The sequence below is a fragment of the Erpetoichthys calabaricus genome, chromosome 4 (assembly GCF_900747795.2).
Source record: "Erpetoichthys calabaricus chromosome 4, fErpCal1.3, whole genome shotgun sequence".
NCBI classification, from domain to species: Eukaryota; Metazoa; Chordata; class Cladistia; order Polypteriformes; family Polypteridae; genus Erpetoichthys; species Erpetoichthys calabaricus.
Genome location: NC_041397.2, coordinates 28,153,846 through 28,168,215, shown reverse-complemented (window position 1 = coordinate 28,168,215; position 14,370 = coordinate 28,153,846). Strand labels below are relative to the sequence as shown.

Below are 14,370 nucleotides of genomic sequence, written 5' to 3'. Positions count from 1 at the left end.
TCCCAATCAAACTGAGAGATATTACCCCTCCAGTATGTCCCGGGTGTGCTGCAGGGTCTCCACCTAGTGGGATTTACCCGGAGCAGCTTTAGAAAGAGCTGCCTAGGAGAGGCATCCACCCCAACTAGCACCTCTCATTCCAAAGAAGCAGCAAATCTACTCTAAAGCTCCCCTTAATCGCTGAGCTTCTTGCCTTGTCACAGAGTATCAGCTCAGCAACCCTGCAAAGAAACCTAATTTCTGCTACGTTTATGTGCAATCTGATTTTTTCAGTCATTTCCCACAGTTCATGACCATAGGTAAAAACAGCAAACTGAGTGTTCTGTCTTTGGACTCTGCTTCTGTTCACCACCACAGACCAGTACAGTGCCCACAGAATTGAAGCCTCTCCAATCCCCCTGTCGATCTCATATTCCCTTTTTCCATCACGCCACAGTGGTTGCAGGTTTTCATTCTAACCATCTTCTTAAGCCTACAGAATTTAATTTTGTTAATAAAAAAAAAAAATTAAAAGATAACACCCATGGTCTATAGTTTAATTATAATAACACACTTTAACATAGGACATAAGACTTCTATGCATCTGGTTATGCAAGAGCTTAGTGTAAAAAGCTTTTTAAAAGGGGGGGGTTGGAATCAACTGCTAAGGATCATGAAATCAGTGATTGGTATTAAAAAAAAAAAAAAAAAAAAAAAAAAAAACCCTGATCGGAGCATCCCTACTTATTACATTAATTTTCTTTCCCCCCTGGTGGTTTTGATTTGATATCTTTTACTAATCCCCAAGGGGAAACTGTCTTTTTGCTTGACCTCTGGAGGTCAGAGCACGAGGTCAGCCATTGTACAGCATGCCCCGGGGCAATTTTCATATTATGGGCCTTTCTCCAGGGCCCAACAGAGGATGATCCCTTCTGGCAGTGAGGGGATTTGAACTGGCAACCTTCCAGATAAAAACCAGCGCAGATTGTTAGCCTCAGGGCCACCACTCCGTCTTAAAAGCAAACTACAATGAGTTATGATTTTATAATAACCTATACATATGGCCATGTAATAGGTTAAAATAATTGTAATATTTTTTCCATTTTCTAAAACATGTTATTCTTATTCCAGCTCAATTCTTATAGTCGATCCTACTTCAGATGAAGAAAACTTGTCGACTGGGTTTATTACAGTGGTAATTGATGAAGAGGAGAAACTTTGTACTGTACACAAACCAGGTTAGTGTGTTTGCACAAAATGTCTTTATAGTTTTTGTGGAGGATAAACAACATTAGTTCTTCAGTTACGTTTCATGAGAATGTACCTCAATTTGCAGAGATAAAGCTATGAATATGTGGCTAACATGACTCTAAAACTTGCATTGAGGACCCACCCTGCTATTGCCTTGTGCTTACAGCTGTCCTGAATATTAAAATGCACAACATCTAATAAATGTGCAGGCACGTTCAAATGAGAAATTAGGGGATGTCTCATTATTTCAGTGTTAGTTTACAAAGTTTAATTTGCAGCCCCTGAACTCGTATGCTTCAGCTTCTTAAATTGCCAAACCACTTTCAAAGCAAAACCATTTCCCATCTTATTAATATTACCCTTCTCGTGTGTGTCAAAAGTCGCATCCAAAAGGACATTATCATCTGCAAGCACTAGAGCTGCGACCCTCAATTCAACCATAACTGAATACTCTCCAGTCCTGAACTGCACTTTAGTATTTCCTCTCCATAAAATCACAAACAGTAAAGAAGACACAAAGTTGGCAGAGTTCCACACTTTGTTACCAAGCTTGACTTGATTCTACGTATACAAGTATGAATAAACAATTTGAGGGACTGGATACTACAGCGCTTTGCACTTATACCACGCCATCTCAGATACCCATGTTACTTTGTAACAATTCAGCCCACCATGCTGACACGAGACAATCGTTACCACTAACCTATCATACTTTGCAGCAGATGATAAAAAGGATAGGCCAATATCACACCCTGTGACACACCTCATTTTAAAATGGTCAGTCAAGCCTGATGCCGGAGCATTTATAGTCCGAGACAAAAAAAGACAAGTGGTCAATATCCATAAACACATGAGGAATATATTACATCAAAGAAAAGACAGGAGAAAAAAATGACAATCTCTTTCATCTGCACCCCACCCCCCCCCCCAAATAACCCTTATATGTGACAATACAAATACAGTGGAACCTCGAGATACGATCACCTCTGTATACGAGGAAAGTATGAGCGAAAAATTCAGATCTAAATGCGAGCATTGGCTTGCGCCACGAGCCAGGCTGTGGGTATAGCTCGTGGCTTAGCGAGGGGGGCGTGGTAGCAGTTGAGAGCCGCGATCTGCGGTGTCTGCGTTTTTCACTTAAGTGCACAGGTGGGAAACTGCCCACATCCATGATTGTTCCTGTGGCTGATGGGCTGCAGCTGCCATGTCCTCCCCGCATATATAGAGAAGCGCGAGCCGGTTAAGGGGGAGAAAAAGTAAAAGAAAAGAGAGGAGAGAGAGCGCAGGCAGGCGGTGCGGGCGAGCGAGCGAGTGAGTGCAGGCTCGCGTGTAGCTGAACAGGCGAGCCAAACAGCTGAAGCAGGACGGTGTAGAGAAGGTCAGCTGCATTAAGAGTGTCTCGCCTGTTGCAGAGCCCGCAGGTGAGACGCTAACAGAGAAGAAGCACCGGGGATTGTCATCTGTTTTTTAAAGACGGCATCCTTTTGACGTTTTAACCTCGTGTTAAAGGATTGTTATTCTTGTGTATTTTAAACCTCCACTTCACAACTGTTTTAAGGATTATTTATTTAAAGATTTATTGAATGCTCTACTGCACTTTGGACACCTGTTTTGATTCTTTTAATAATGTTATATTATTTACCAGTGTTATTTATTAAAGGTAGACTACAGTATATATAATTTATCAGTGTTATTTGTTAGGAAAATTGATTTTTATGTTAATATATTTGGGGTGCGGAACGGATTAACTGGATTTCCATTTTTTTCAATGGGGAAGTTTGTTCTAGATACGAGAAATTCGCTATACAAGCTCAGTGCTGGAACGAATTAAACTCGTATCTAGAGGTTCCACTGTATATGCATATAGAATAAGAATATCCCTCCCCCAGTTCCCCTCCAGAGCATAAGTCCACAGTTCCTGCCCCTGTGGGCAGCAGGTGAAACGAAGAGTACTAATGGGTGCTGACTCCTAGCAGCGAAAAATCTTCATGGTAAAAACTATACAGTCAGTCTGCGCCATGAGAAAGAACAGTAAGGTCTTTGAGAAGCTCACCCGAGTTCGTGGGTAATAGCAGAACACCCAAGTCACGAGTTAAAAAAGAATTACCGACTTCCACCTAACCATCAGGACTTCAGAAGACTCCAGGACATCGTCTCATGGCACAGGCAGATGCTGATCTGCTTCGTTCGATTTTCGCTGTCTTCTCTCCCTTTAAATGGCATGCTTTATGCAAATTGTTCCCCGAAAATGGAAAAAAAAAAAAAGGAAACCGCTGGGAAGTGCAATCCCCACAACACCCAATCGACAGCAGAAAAACATTTTTATTTACGTGGCAGTACTACAACTTAGTTATGGCTTTTTTCCCAACTGTACAAAACCTATGAACCTGCAAGTAGAAAAGGCTGATCCAGTACTCTATGGTCAGGGCAAAATCCACATTATTCATCCTGAATCTGAAGTTCTACTATTTCATGGAGTCTGTGGTCCCATATTCTAGGAGCATTGGCTTTCCTGGAGGGGCTGAAGAATGAAATTTCTTCATAACTGGAATAGACCCTGATGACTACCATCCCATCTGCCTTTCTTCTTGCATGCAGCATTAAAGAGGTGGTGTAACCAGGACACTCCCTCAATATCTAGTGTTTTCCGCATTTCTGGCAGGATTTTGTACACCTGTGGCCTTGTCACAATGTAATGCAGATTTTAGACCATAACTTCAGAAATGTACTCACCTATTTAAGGAATGTATATGCACTGAGTTAGTTCCTCAAAAATGTTCCTTGGACCTCTCAATCAAATCTGTGGTCGAGGCAGTTTTCCCACCATTGCTGACAACTGCCCAAACAATGTCCATTTTACTCTTGTTGAATTGTCAAACGGATTGCCAAAATGTCTTCAAGATCATATGAAAGTCATCATCCATGGTCTCAGGCTCCGTCCACAGGTGGTCCGTCGCTTTGGACACAAGCCATGTTTTTTTGAGCCGACTGTACCTTGCTTTCATTTCTGGGGACCTACATACTGTACTAACAAAGCCTGGAAGGCCCATTCCTGTAACTTGGCAGCTTCCCTTACTCAGGGCACTCAGGCAGAATCCTGGTGTCTTAAAAATCTGCATTTAATATGTGCAAGTAATCTTCTCGAGTTCTCCTTAGTCAAAGCACTTAAACAGTGCAAAAAAAGTTAAACATCATCGGCTTCTGCGAATCTGAAAATTAGCGCCTGTGATAATTTTTTTATATTTTATAAATATGTTTAGTCAAATGAACACTTTATAGATTTCTGTTACAGATCTGCATGCAGCAAACTCTTCAGCTTGGCTGTGCAATTGAGCCCTGCAAAGGACTGAGTATGTGTGCTTGTTGCCTTACGCACAGTACTGCTGGAATAATAACCCAAGTATTTTTATTTAAATAAGTATTGCATTTGGTTACTCATTACCTAAGTAACACCCATTACTTTTAACATTTTACCCTACTTCGCTCGCCATTGTGTTAATGAGTTTATTTTAGCACTGTACATTCAGCGATTTATGAAATATTGAAACAGATTATTTCAGCCAGAAGAAGGCATCATGTGATCACCTGAAAATTTATTTTATGGATTCTTCTACCCATGGCTGGTGAAAGCATTAGACTGTAGCCAAGGACCTCCATAGCTCCACTCTATAAAGGAGGTTGTCTCTCTTTATATTTTACATCAGTGATAAGTCTGGTTACACTGTGGTTAAGATGCCGTGTTATCAGTAAACCAGGTGACAAAAACCTACAGTCCAACTGGTGGTCCAGCAGAGCTACTGAATGGCGGAGCTGTGGAGGCCTGTAGATGGACCTATCTCACTGAAAGTGTGTACGAAGTAAATACATAATGTGCGCAGACTACAAAGGCCTTAACAGTAACATGGTCTTGAGTGTTCAGTCTTTTCAGGTTTCGACAATTCCAAACTGAGGTCTTCAAAATATTAAGTACAGTAGAGCATCTCTCTCTACATACCGTGACTTGAAAAAGCATTCATCCCCCAGACTAAATTTACAATACTGTATATTAAAATAAACATTTTTCCCCACTGATCTGCAAATTAAAAGAAACCAAAACCTTTCAATAAAATGCAACAAAAAAAAAAGGAAAAATCAAAATTATTTTTGATTTCTAAGTAGCAGCTAACTTGGTATTACTGTACCTTACTAATCCACCCAAAATGTTGGTTTCCCCTGTTTTGGAAATGGGTGGATCACCGGTTCTCAAAGCACTGATGGGAATAAATGCCCACTTTCTCACTGCGGTCCAGTAGTATGGTGGGGATTTTCCAAAGAGCAAACCAAAACGAAGACCAAAGAGAATTCAAAACAAGTCAGACGTACAATTGGAGAGAAGCACAGATCAGGAGAAGGGTACAAGACCATCTGAAATGCACTGAACAGACCTCAGAGTCCATCATACAGAAGTGCAAAAAACACAAAAAGAAGCCACACTGCCAAGGTCAGGCCGCCCCTTTACATTTAGTCACTGATCAAGAATGGCACTTGTCTTAGAGGCTACTGTAATGCTATTGATCACTCTTGATGTCTGCGGTTCATCAGATATGGAGGTGGCAGCAGCATGTGGGGACGGGTTGCTGGGTCCTTTCCATCAGCATACACTGACAGTCTGATCAGGATTGATGGGAAAATGAATGCTGCACAATACAATCCCCAACTAAGCTGGCACAGCCTGAACCATTTTTCCAAGGAGAAATCTTTTCCATAGGGATTACTTACTGTAATAGCTATGAGAGTTGGGACTCGATGGAGGTGGGGAATCCTAGAAATTCTTTGTTTGTAGAATTGAGGTTTTTAATGGTTTGTTTTTTTTGGGGGCAGCACTCTTAAAAGTAAATTTGAATTTACAAATAGAAGCTTCCAGTCAAATTGATAGTAATCCTTTATATGAAAAAGGGCTGAATACTTTTTCAAGGCACTATATAGCAGTAGTATGGAAAGGCAAGTTGCAAAGCCAGCCCACCAGAGTATGTGTTCTTAGGATGTCAAGATACGGTAAAGATTAAAATTCCTAAAGGCATTTCTCAGCTCTTACCAGCTTGTTAAGAACAGCCATGTGCGCAGAAGAATATTTTGATGACCAATGTCCTTAAGCATTCATTTCAGTTAGGGCATTCAATGACGATTCAAGTGCTCCTTTGGGATGGGCCCCCTTTAAGTGCTAGCACTGAAAAGGACGACCTAAGATCTACTGTACTACATCTTTTGGAAATCTTGTCTTGTTCCCCCCCCCCCCAACTTTTTAACAGAGACATTTTTTTTTCTTCATCATGGGGAGTCATTTTGACTTCTTTCCGTTAATTGAATCTCCACCTTCACTGTTGACCTTCACAGAACTGGTAGAATCCTTGCTCAGGTAATCACTTAGCTGAGTTCGGTGTCTGAAGACAGGATTACTAATGAAAGGTTCAAGGCCTGTCTTTGGAAAAGAAGATTCAGTTGTGTCAGAATATGACAGCCATATATTCTTTTGTCTTAATTAATCTTAGGCTGCTGTTTATGGAGAAATGAAACAATTACAGCCTCTGAATCTTTAAAATCACATCAGTTAAAGTTAAGGCAAAATAGGCAGGTTTCCTTAACAGCAGTAATTCCTTACAAAAGAAGAGAGAGCCTGGAGTGAAACAATGCAGCCACTGTGGCCCTCCAGGGTCTGAATCTGACACCCCCTATCCTGCAGAATCTCTATTATAGTCACTCTGCATTCCCACACACTACCTCCGTATTACCCAGGTAAATGAATTCAGTCGTTATTCCCTGTGCCAGATGAAAAAGGGCAAGAGCTTACTGTTGATGTTCAGACCAGCGAGCACCGACACAAAATCACAATCCCATGTTTCAGCTTCGGTGGTTTTATTCACAAATGTATTTCCTTGCATAATGCATGGGATCCATAGGTAGCACTTCCTCCCGTGACTTTTAAGATGCTTTATCCCTTAATATATGAATGTCTTGAAAAGTATAGCAGCTCGTATTTGGACAGTCTTCTTTAGGTGTGAGGTACACAATTTGAAGAGGTAGAACGACAGCTTTTTAATTACATTGGGGCCTTTGAAAACACTGGCCACATTTATTGTTTAGTCTGTGTAATTATGTTCGGGTTGTTCTCAAGACCGCCCTGAAAGGGTTAGACTTGTTTTTTTTAAGTTGACCATCTTTACAATAAATATTGTTGTCTTTCTTGAGAATTAGTCAGGAGCATTGCTTGTTTATTCAGTCAGGCAGAAACGTATCAAACCTTTATAATGGGGTGGGAGAAACAACGACTAATGTTGCATATTTTGTCACTTGCCTCCTCTTATCAAGTTCCTTGGTAACATCATGATGCACCATGAATCGGAAAGTCCTGGGGTTGGGATTTGCTTCTGCTTTCTTTATGATTTACTTTTGTTTTCAAATGTAGTTATCTGCATAAATCAGTAGCCGTCGTCCTTCAAGTCTTGCCATTTTTATCCGTACATACATACATATCTATATATATAAAATTCTTTTCGTGTTTGAAACGGAAATTGCGTATGACCACGCGATATGGAAATTACGTATGAAACAAATTACGTATGACCACGCGATATGGAAATTATGGCGCTGAGCCATCAGCCTCCAGGCGCGTTCTGACAGAGAAGTTTCATTTATTTGTCCACGTGACCGTCGCAGAAACTGCCGCATTGTAACTTTTTTTTTTTAGTTGGCAGTACAGCTTTTTGTCTTTCTACTTTTTAACTGCGCCGAGCTGTAAACAATGTGAAGACAAGACCACCTTCAGCGGCAAGGGGTCGTGAGAACAAAGTGGACGCTGGGAGGCGTGGAATTTCGGGCTGCTCCGCCGGGTCGAGAGCTTCACGGTTTCGGGCAGCATCCTCTCTTCTCGCACTGTTTGTGACACTTCAAGTGCCCCGTTGGCTGGGAATTCTTTGCGAATGAGTGTAATCTGTGCTATCAAAGCAGGACTCTGTTTGTAAATTGCCTGCACGACTACTTACCGTCCCTTAAGGTGAGTTCGGGTCACTAAAACCCCGCAACATTCAAGGTTGCTTTTGTGATGAATTATTTTAAGAAGTAAATCTCAGGCACGTAGTGCAAGGTTGTCAGGCAGAAATTTGGACGATCACATAGAAAATGTCATTTTTATACCACAGCGGTCGTGTAGCACCTTTCACAAGAGAACTACTACCAAGAAATGACCCAAATACATTTTAGCTGCTGTTAGTACTTGTGGTATAGCGGGTCCACAGCTCTCAGCAAAGGCCAGTTTTTAGATGAATAAATCGTGCTTAGTGAGGGGGCGTGGTAGTTGTGGCTGAAGCGAGTCTCAGGGCGATCTGCGTTGTGGGTGTTTCTCACCTAAGTGCACATTCGTGATTGTTCCTGGGGCTGCTAATTTGTCAGGGTTGCTATGCCCTCTCGACATATATAGAAGCACGAGTCGGCTACAAGGGGAGAAAAAAAAAATGAAAAAAGAGAAGAACAAGAAAGGAAACAGACAGAGGTTTCTGGAGAGCACGGAGAGAGAGAGAGTGAGTCGGTGCGGGGTGAGAGAGCGAGCGAGTGAATGCTTGCAGGCAGCTGTACGGAAGCCTGGGTGTTAGGCCGACACCCAGGAGTTGTAGTAGTGGTCGCTCCCGCTGAATGATCGAGTAGCGAGACTGACCAGTGAACGGCGACTGGCCGTGTAAGGCCGGGAAGGCAGCGTGAGTCGGGAGGCTTGGTGTGAAGTCCTTGATGTGAGTGTCCTGGTCATCAAGGATACCAAGTCTTGAGTCTGGGATGATTGTGCGACCGAAGCCAGGATCGGGAGGCCTCCAGACCAGTTTGAAAAGAAGTGTAAGACAGCTGCAGAGAGAGTGTCTCGCCTGCTGCGGGGCCCACACGGGAGAAGCACGAGAGACGCTAGGATTGAAGACATCGGGCTCTTAATTGTATTTTAAAGGACTGCTTCCAGAGTTGTTTTAACCTTGGCTTTTAAAGGATTTTTTTTTTTATTGATTTTTAAACCTCCACGTTTCTTATGGATTTATTTAATGAAGACTTTTGGGGAAGCACTGCACTTATTTATTTATGGATGCTTTGTTTTTGTTTTGATCGTTTGTAAATAAAACCACTTTGCACTTTTTCATCATCCCCTTGCTGTGTTGTTGCCTCACTGTCTAGCTCATCGGTAACATTACTGACGGTGACGGGTTCAAGGGCTGCTGAATAGCAGATGGGAGCATGGAGCCGAACCTGCATCGTCACAGTACTACTTACCTATTGTGTTATAGCGCCTTTATAATGTAGTTTACCCGAAACCACTCCAGTAGTGCTCAATGTATCTTTACTTGTTAAATGTTAATGTTTTACTGTTTAATAACTTACAGACTACATTTTATTTTTTTCCCTTGTACTCAGTGAGCAAAGCCACTGGGTCATCAGCTAGTGTGTATATATAATATTTGTGTCATATTTATATAAGCCTTTATATTAGGATGTCCCAGAATGCTGTTTAAATTGATTTTTTTCACATTTGTGGGCCACTGATTTTAGTGGGACATAATGTATTTAAGATTAAACCCTAATTTATTACTTGACACTTTGTTGCATTTTTAAACAGAATTTTCCTTTGTAATTGACTGCTTACGGATTACCTAAAGACAACGGATGCCAAAAATTACTGATACTTCAGTACCAGGTTGATTTTATAATTCAAAAAATGTTAGTGGTGCTAGCTTTTTTACAGTATCAATTGTACGGAGTGAAAGTCTGTACCCCATTTAGGACTGACTGCAAGTAGACAGATTACTTTAGTAATCATAACTGAGTAAAAACTACATATGAATATGGCTCACAGTGGTGATGCTGAAGCACTGCATTAACATGCCAAAAAGTCTGGAAACACTTTGAGAGTGAGGCAGGGGAGTTAAACAAGGGATTGTGGGAATGCTATTAAAAAAAAAAAGGTAAAACACACAGTGCTGTAGTGGTGTGATTGTTAGCATGTCATTGAATCGTTTTAACTTGTAGTATCACAAATTTCTGACTGCTTTTTAATATCTCGTCATATGAAGTTCTAATAAAGAAAGTGGCTCACATTCAGTATCAGATTGTGATGTGCACGTCTGCAGATGTCCATCCAATTTTTAACTGGGGTAAACATTTCAGGGTCGCAGGGAAATCCATCCAGAATCACACAAATAGGATTGTGGGAGAAAAATCACACACTGATGGTTCTAACAACAATTGTAGCAAATAAAGATTGAAAGCAAGTATTAAACAAAGTGGCCATTTGGTTTGTCTGCACTGGTGATAAAGTGAACTGTTCCATTTGTTAACACCAAAATATAATTTACTCAAGTGTTTCAAGGCTTCCAAGCACAAGACACAACTTAATGGTAATACAATATATATGGTGTTAATAGAAAAGCCTAATCACAGATAGACACACGGTTCGCAGGACTGCCAAAGTGGCACACTTAATGGCTGAACGTGAATCTGTAAATACTAAATTTGTATTAATCTTTTGGTTTTTGAAGGAAAACATTTGAGTATAACTCCTAAAATGTGATGAACTTGGTTAAAAAGAACATCTGTTGCATATTTCAGTTGATGAATGGGACACAGTCTCTCAGTTAGAAGTAACTGAATACAAGTAACAAGAGTTTCCAATTCTGGATTTGTACACAGAAACACGTAATAACACATCAGAACTCATTTAAGATAAATAGAAAATGGAAGAACAATGTCTGACTTCATACACGAAAAGGAGGAGGGAAAGGTTTGGAAAATTAAAGCACCAGGAGTTCGTGACATTTCAAATTGGAATTTGCCGATTTGTTAAATATTACTCATTAGTTGGTTAAAACGTATTAATGTTGCAAATATCACCAAACACTGACAGACCAGACCTCGAAAGCATGTTATTACAAAAACAGTGGTACAGTTTGTTTAAATTATCTTCAAATTCATAAACTGAGCCATACTGTTAGACATGGGAGTTACCCCCCAATGTATCAAGAACTAAATTTAAGCCTTGCGTTCTACAGGTAGACCTTCACTAATTCGCCTCTGCTGCAAACTCCCAAATGCACCACATTTCACACCGTATCTCTCCTCATAGCTGCCTCCCTGCTGCACCTCACCATGGACCTCATTGAACCAATAATTCCACGTGAAGCTGCGATTGCCTTGAAGCAGTTAGACTGAGGAGTTCCCATGTGAAGTCATGAACACACTGAAGCAATAAAGGGGGGGGGGGATTTCCCATGAACCCCCTATCTCGCCACACTTCGCACTGTATCATTCTTCATAGCTGCCCCCCTCCACCACCTAGGTGCACCACACCATTGCAATGCACTAAACACCATATCGAAGCAATAAAAGGGATGTGGTCCTCAATGAAGTTGTAATCACTTTGAAGCCTGAGGGTGGTTATTGAGAGAAATCCCGACATTTACTTCCCATGCCCAAAATACCAACATGCTGGTACCGTACACTTTGTAATGTTGGGTTTTTCAGTACTTTTCAAGTATAGGTACATTAGTTCATTAAAATTTCACTTGCTTTTTCATTGAATGTTTTTCGGTTTCCTGTATTATCCAATTTGTACTGATTTACTTGATATTTTCAAAGGCATGATGAGGTGTTAAGCTACTGTTTAGGGGTGATACTGCATTTTCAGTCATCTGGCACACCACGGGCCCCAGTGGTGCTGGATTAGTGAAGGTCTCCCTGTGTTTATCTTTATGAATGCCAGTTCTTGTTTTCTTAAATGACATAATATACCACACTTTTAAAGCTGCTGTTATTGTTAGTATTTATATGTTTTATATTGTATTACAGAAAAGGGTACAGTACTGTAATTTTGACTTGAAGGATGGAGGCACTTTTAATTCAAGGAACAGGATTTCTGTTTTTGCTGTGGTATTGACCCAGTATCAAATATTATGAAATTTGACTGGTATTGGTATCAAATACAGAAAATCTGGTATTGTGACAGCTCCAATAAAGACTATAAGCCTTATAAAAATGTAACTTTTGTTTTTAAATCACTTTTACCTGCTTGTAGGAGGAACTCCACTATCAAACGAGAAACTTCAAGACTGCATAAACCGTGCAATTACCAGAAACAAAGAAGTCTGCAAACTCCTGAACAAAGTGATGAAAAGTATGAAAGCAAAATGAAGCAAACAGTTTTTTTTCTGTAAAAATGTATATTTACTAATCAGTATTTTTTTCTGTAAAATAAAGAGCACAAAATATCTCCAGCATATTTCTTTTTTTGGAAATATTTTTACACCTCCTTCACTTGACAATCCATCTAAATAGACATACTAAAATATGCTTATAAAATCCAATAAAATCAGTTGATTATTATAACCAGCAACATAAAAATAATGCTCATTTAACTGACAGCTCTAAGCAGCTGAGTGTTAAAAACAGTAATTTCATACAACAGTATAAAAAAAATAAATCAAAAATGAAATAACCCTGGCCTACAATAATAATCTTTAATTCTTTAAGCCTGTAGTAAAAATGAATTGTACACCAAGTGTAAGCTTTATACACAAAAATCATTCAAGCAATGGCAGCTGTCTCAACTCATTAGGCAGATTTCTCTCAGTGCAGTCTGATAAAATAAAAAAAAGGAAATAATGGAGTTATCTGCAATATAAAGCTTTAATCTTCAGGACAACAGAGTGGACGACTGCATACCACTAAGCATGCTTCTCTGCTTCGTAGTTTTCATTACGTAATTGCACTTTTTTTTTTTGTTAAAAAAAGGGGACAAAAAATGGAAATGCTCTATTTTATAAAAATATCACATAGACATTATTTTCCAACAATCTATAATTTTGTACTTTAGGGGGAAGAGAAGGAAAGATTTTTTTTTATGTTGCTGCCCACATAGAAAGTTAAGTGTTTGAGTTTTGTGTGCCACGTTTTCTTTTACTTTTTAGTTGGTTGTTTGAATGATGACGGATTTGAGCTGCCTGGGCCACTGCTGCCGCCATAGCCATTTGCTGATGCATTTGGTGTTGTAAGTATCGCAACTAAAAGAAAGAGAAAAACAAAAAAAAGAATGTTATTTTATATGTCCAAATAAGAGAAGTGCAGAGAAAAAACTGGCATAATAAATTTAAGAGAGGTGTACACACGCACATGTACACACACACACACATACACACACACACAACATCACTCTCGGCCGCACAATGAAATACAGTCAAGCAGCACCAGTGGCACAGAGTCCATCCGCAAAGGGCATTTCAGACCTAAAGCTGCAACTTCACTACTGATCATCAGGAGCATAGCGAGGCAGAGACGTCTTTTCTTTGCCCTTAACACATATGGATGCAGAGAGGATAGCAAGTCAGCAACTTCATGCTACTGATGAATTTGTTTAATGGTGGTACAAAAAGAAATTTTATACTAACGTGATGTTTAAAGAAAACAGGCCAAACTACATACGAACCAAAGGGTTCAAGGCATTTCTTTAAATAGAACTACACACACAATGCCATGAAAAAGCATTTCCTCCTTCTTGGGGTCCTTTATTTTTGCTTATTCTCATAACGCTCAGTTGTTTTTCATCTCCAGATGAATTCCGTATAATTCAAAAGACAACCTGAGTAAACACAATGCACAGTTTTTAATGATGGTGCATGGTGGGCATTATGTTCTTATTATGGAAAGCTCTCACCAACTAAGGAAAAACCTAGTATGTCATATCTTCTTGGTTAGTGAAGTTGCTAGGTTTTTGTCCTGCCATATGTAAAATGCTGCGTACACCAGCACCAGCTTCTATCGTGCTTTGACCGGAATGAACACATATTTGACCATTACCTCTACCTTATGACATCAGGAAAGACCTAGTAACTCAATTTGGGGGGGGTTGTCGTCGTTTGAGGGGAAAGGCAGTTTACTAGGTTTTTCCACTGCACGTGAGAGCTGCGTTAGCTTTGCCCCTGACATAATGGGACCCATGTCTTCCAAAAAGTTCCACTTCTGACTTGTCAATCTACAGAACATTATCCCAAAAGTTGTTTTTTGGCAAATGTTAGACAAGCCTTTATGCTCTTCTTGTTCAGCAGTGGTTTTTTTTCCTTATAACTCTCCCTTGGACACCAT

At 40.1% G+C, this 14,370-nt stretch overlaps 2 protein-coding genes across 6 annotated transcripts in view; one reads left to right on the top strand and one right to left on the bottom strand.

The window, feature by feature from the left end:
* exosc8 (exosome component 8) overlaps nucleotides 1–12,502 on the top strand; it is a 35,073-nt gene extending 22,571 nt beyond the window's left edge. For both annotated transcript variants that reach the window (XM_028799279.2, XM_028799280.2), the window contains exons 10-11: nucleotides 1,111–1,217; nucleotides 12,308–12,502. In XM_028799279.2, coding sequence (XP_028655112.2) covers nucleotides 1,111–1,217; nucleotides 12,308–12,423 — 223 coding nt within the window. In that variant the 3' untranslated portion in view covers nucleotides 12,424–12,502. The remainder of the gene's footprint in view (nucleotides 1–1,110; nucleotides 1,218–12,307) is intronic.
* Nucleotides 12,503–13,016: 514 nt separating this feature from the next.
* The window catches only part of supt20 (SPT20 homolog, SAGA complex component), a 109,406-nt gene continuing 108,052 nt past the window's right edge, over nucleotides 13,017–14,370 (bottom strand). For all 4 annotated transcript variants that reach the window (XM_051926740.1, XM_028799276.2, XM_028799277.2 and 1 more), the window contains one exon: nucleotides 13,017–13,292. In XM_051926740.1, coding sequence (XP_051782700.1) covers nucleotides 13,155–13,292 — 138 coding nt within the window. In that variant the 3' untranslated portion in view covers nucleotides 13,017–13,154. The remainder of the gene's footprint in view (nucleotides 13,293–14,370) is intronic.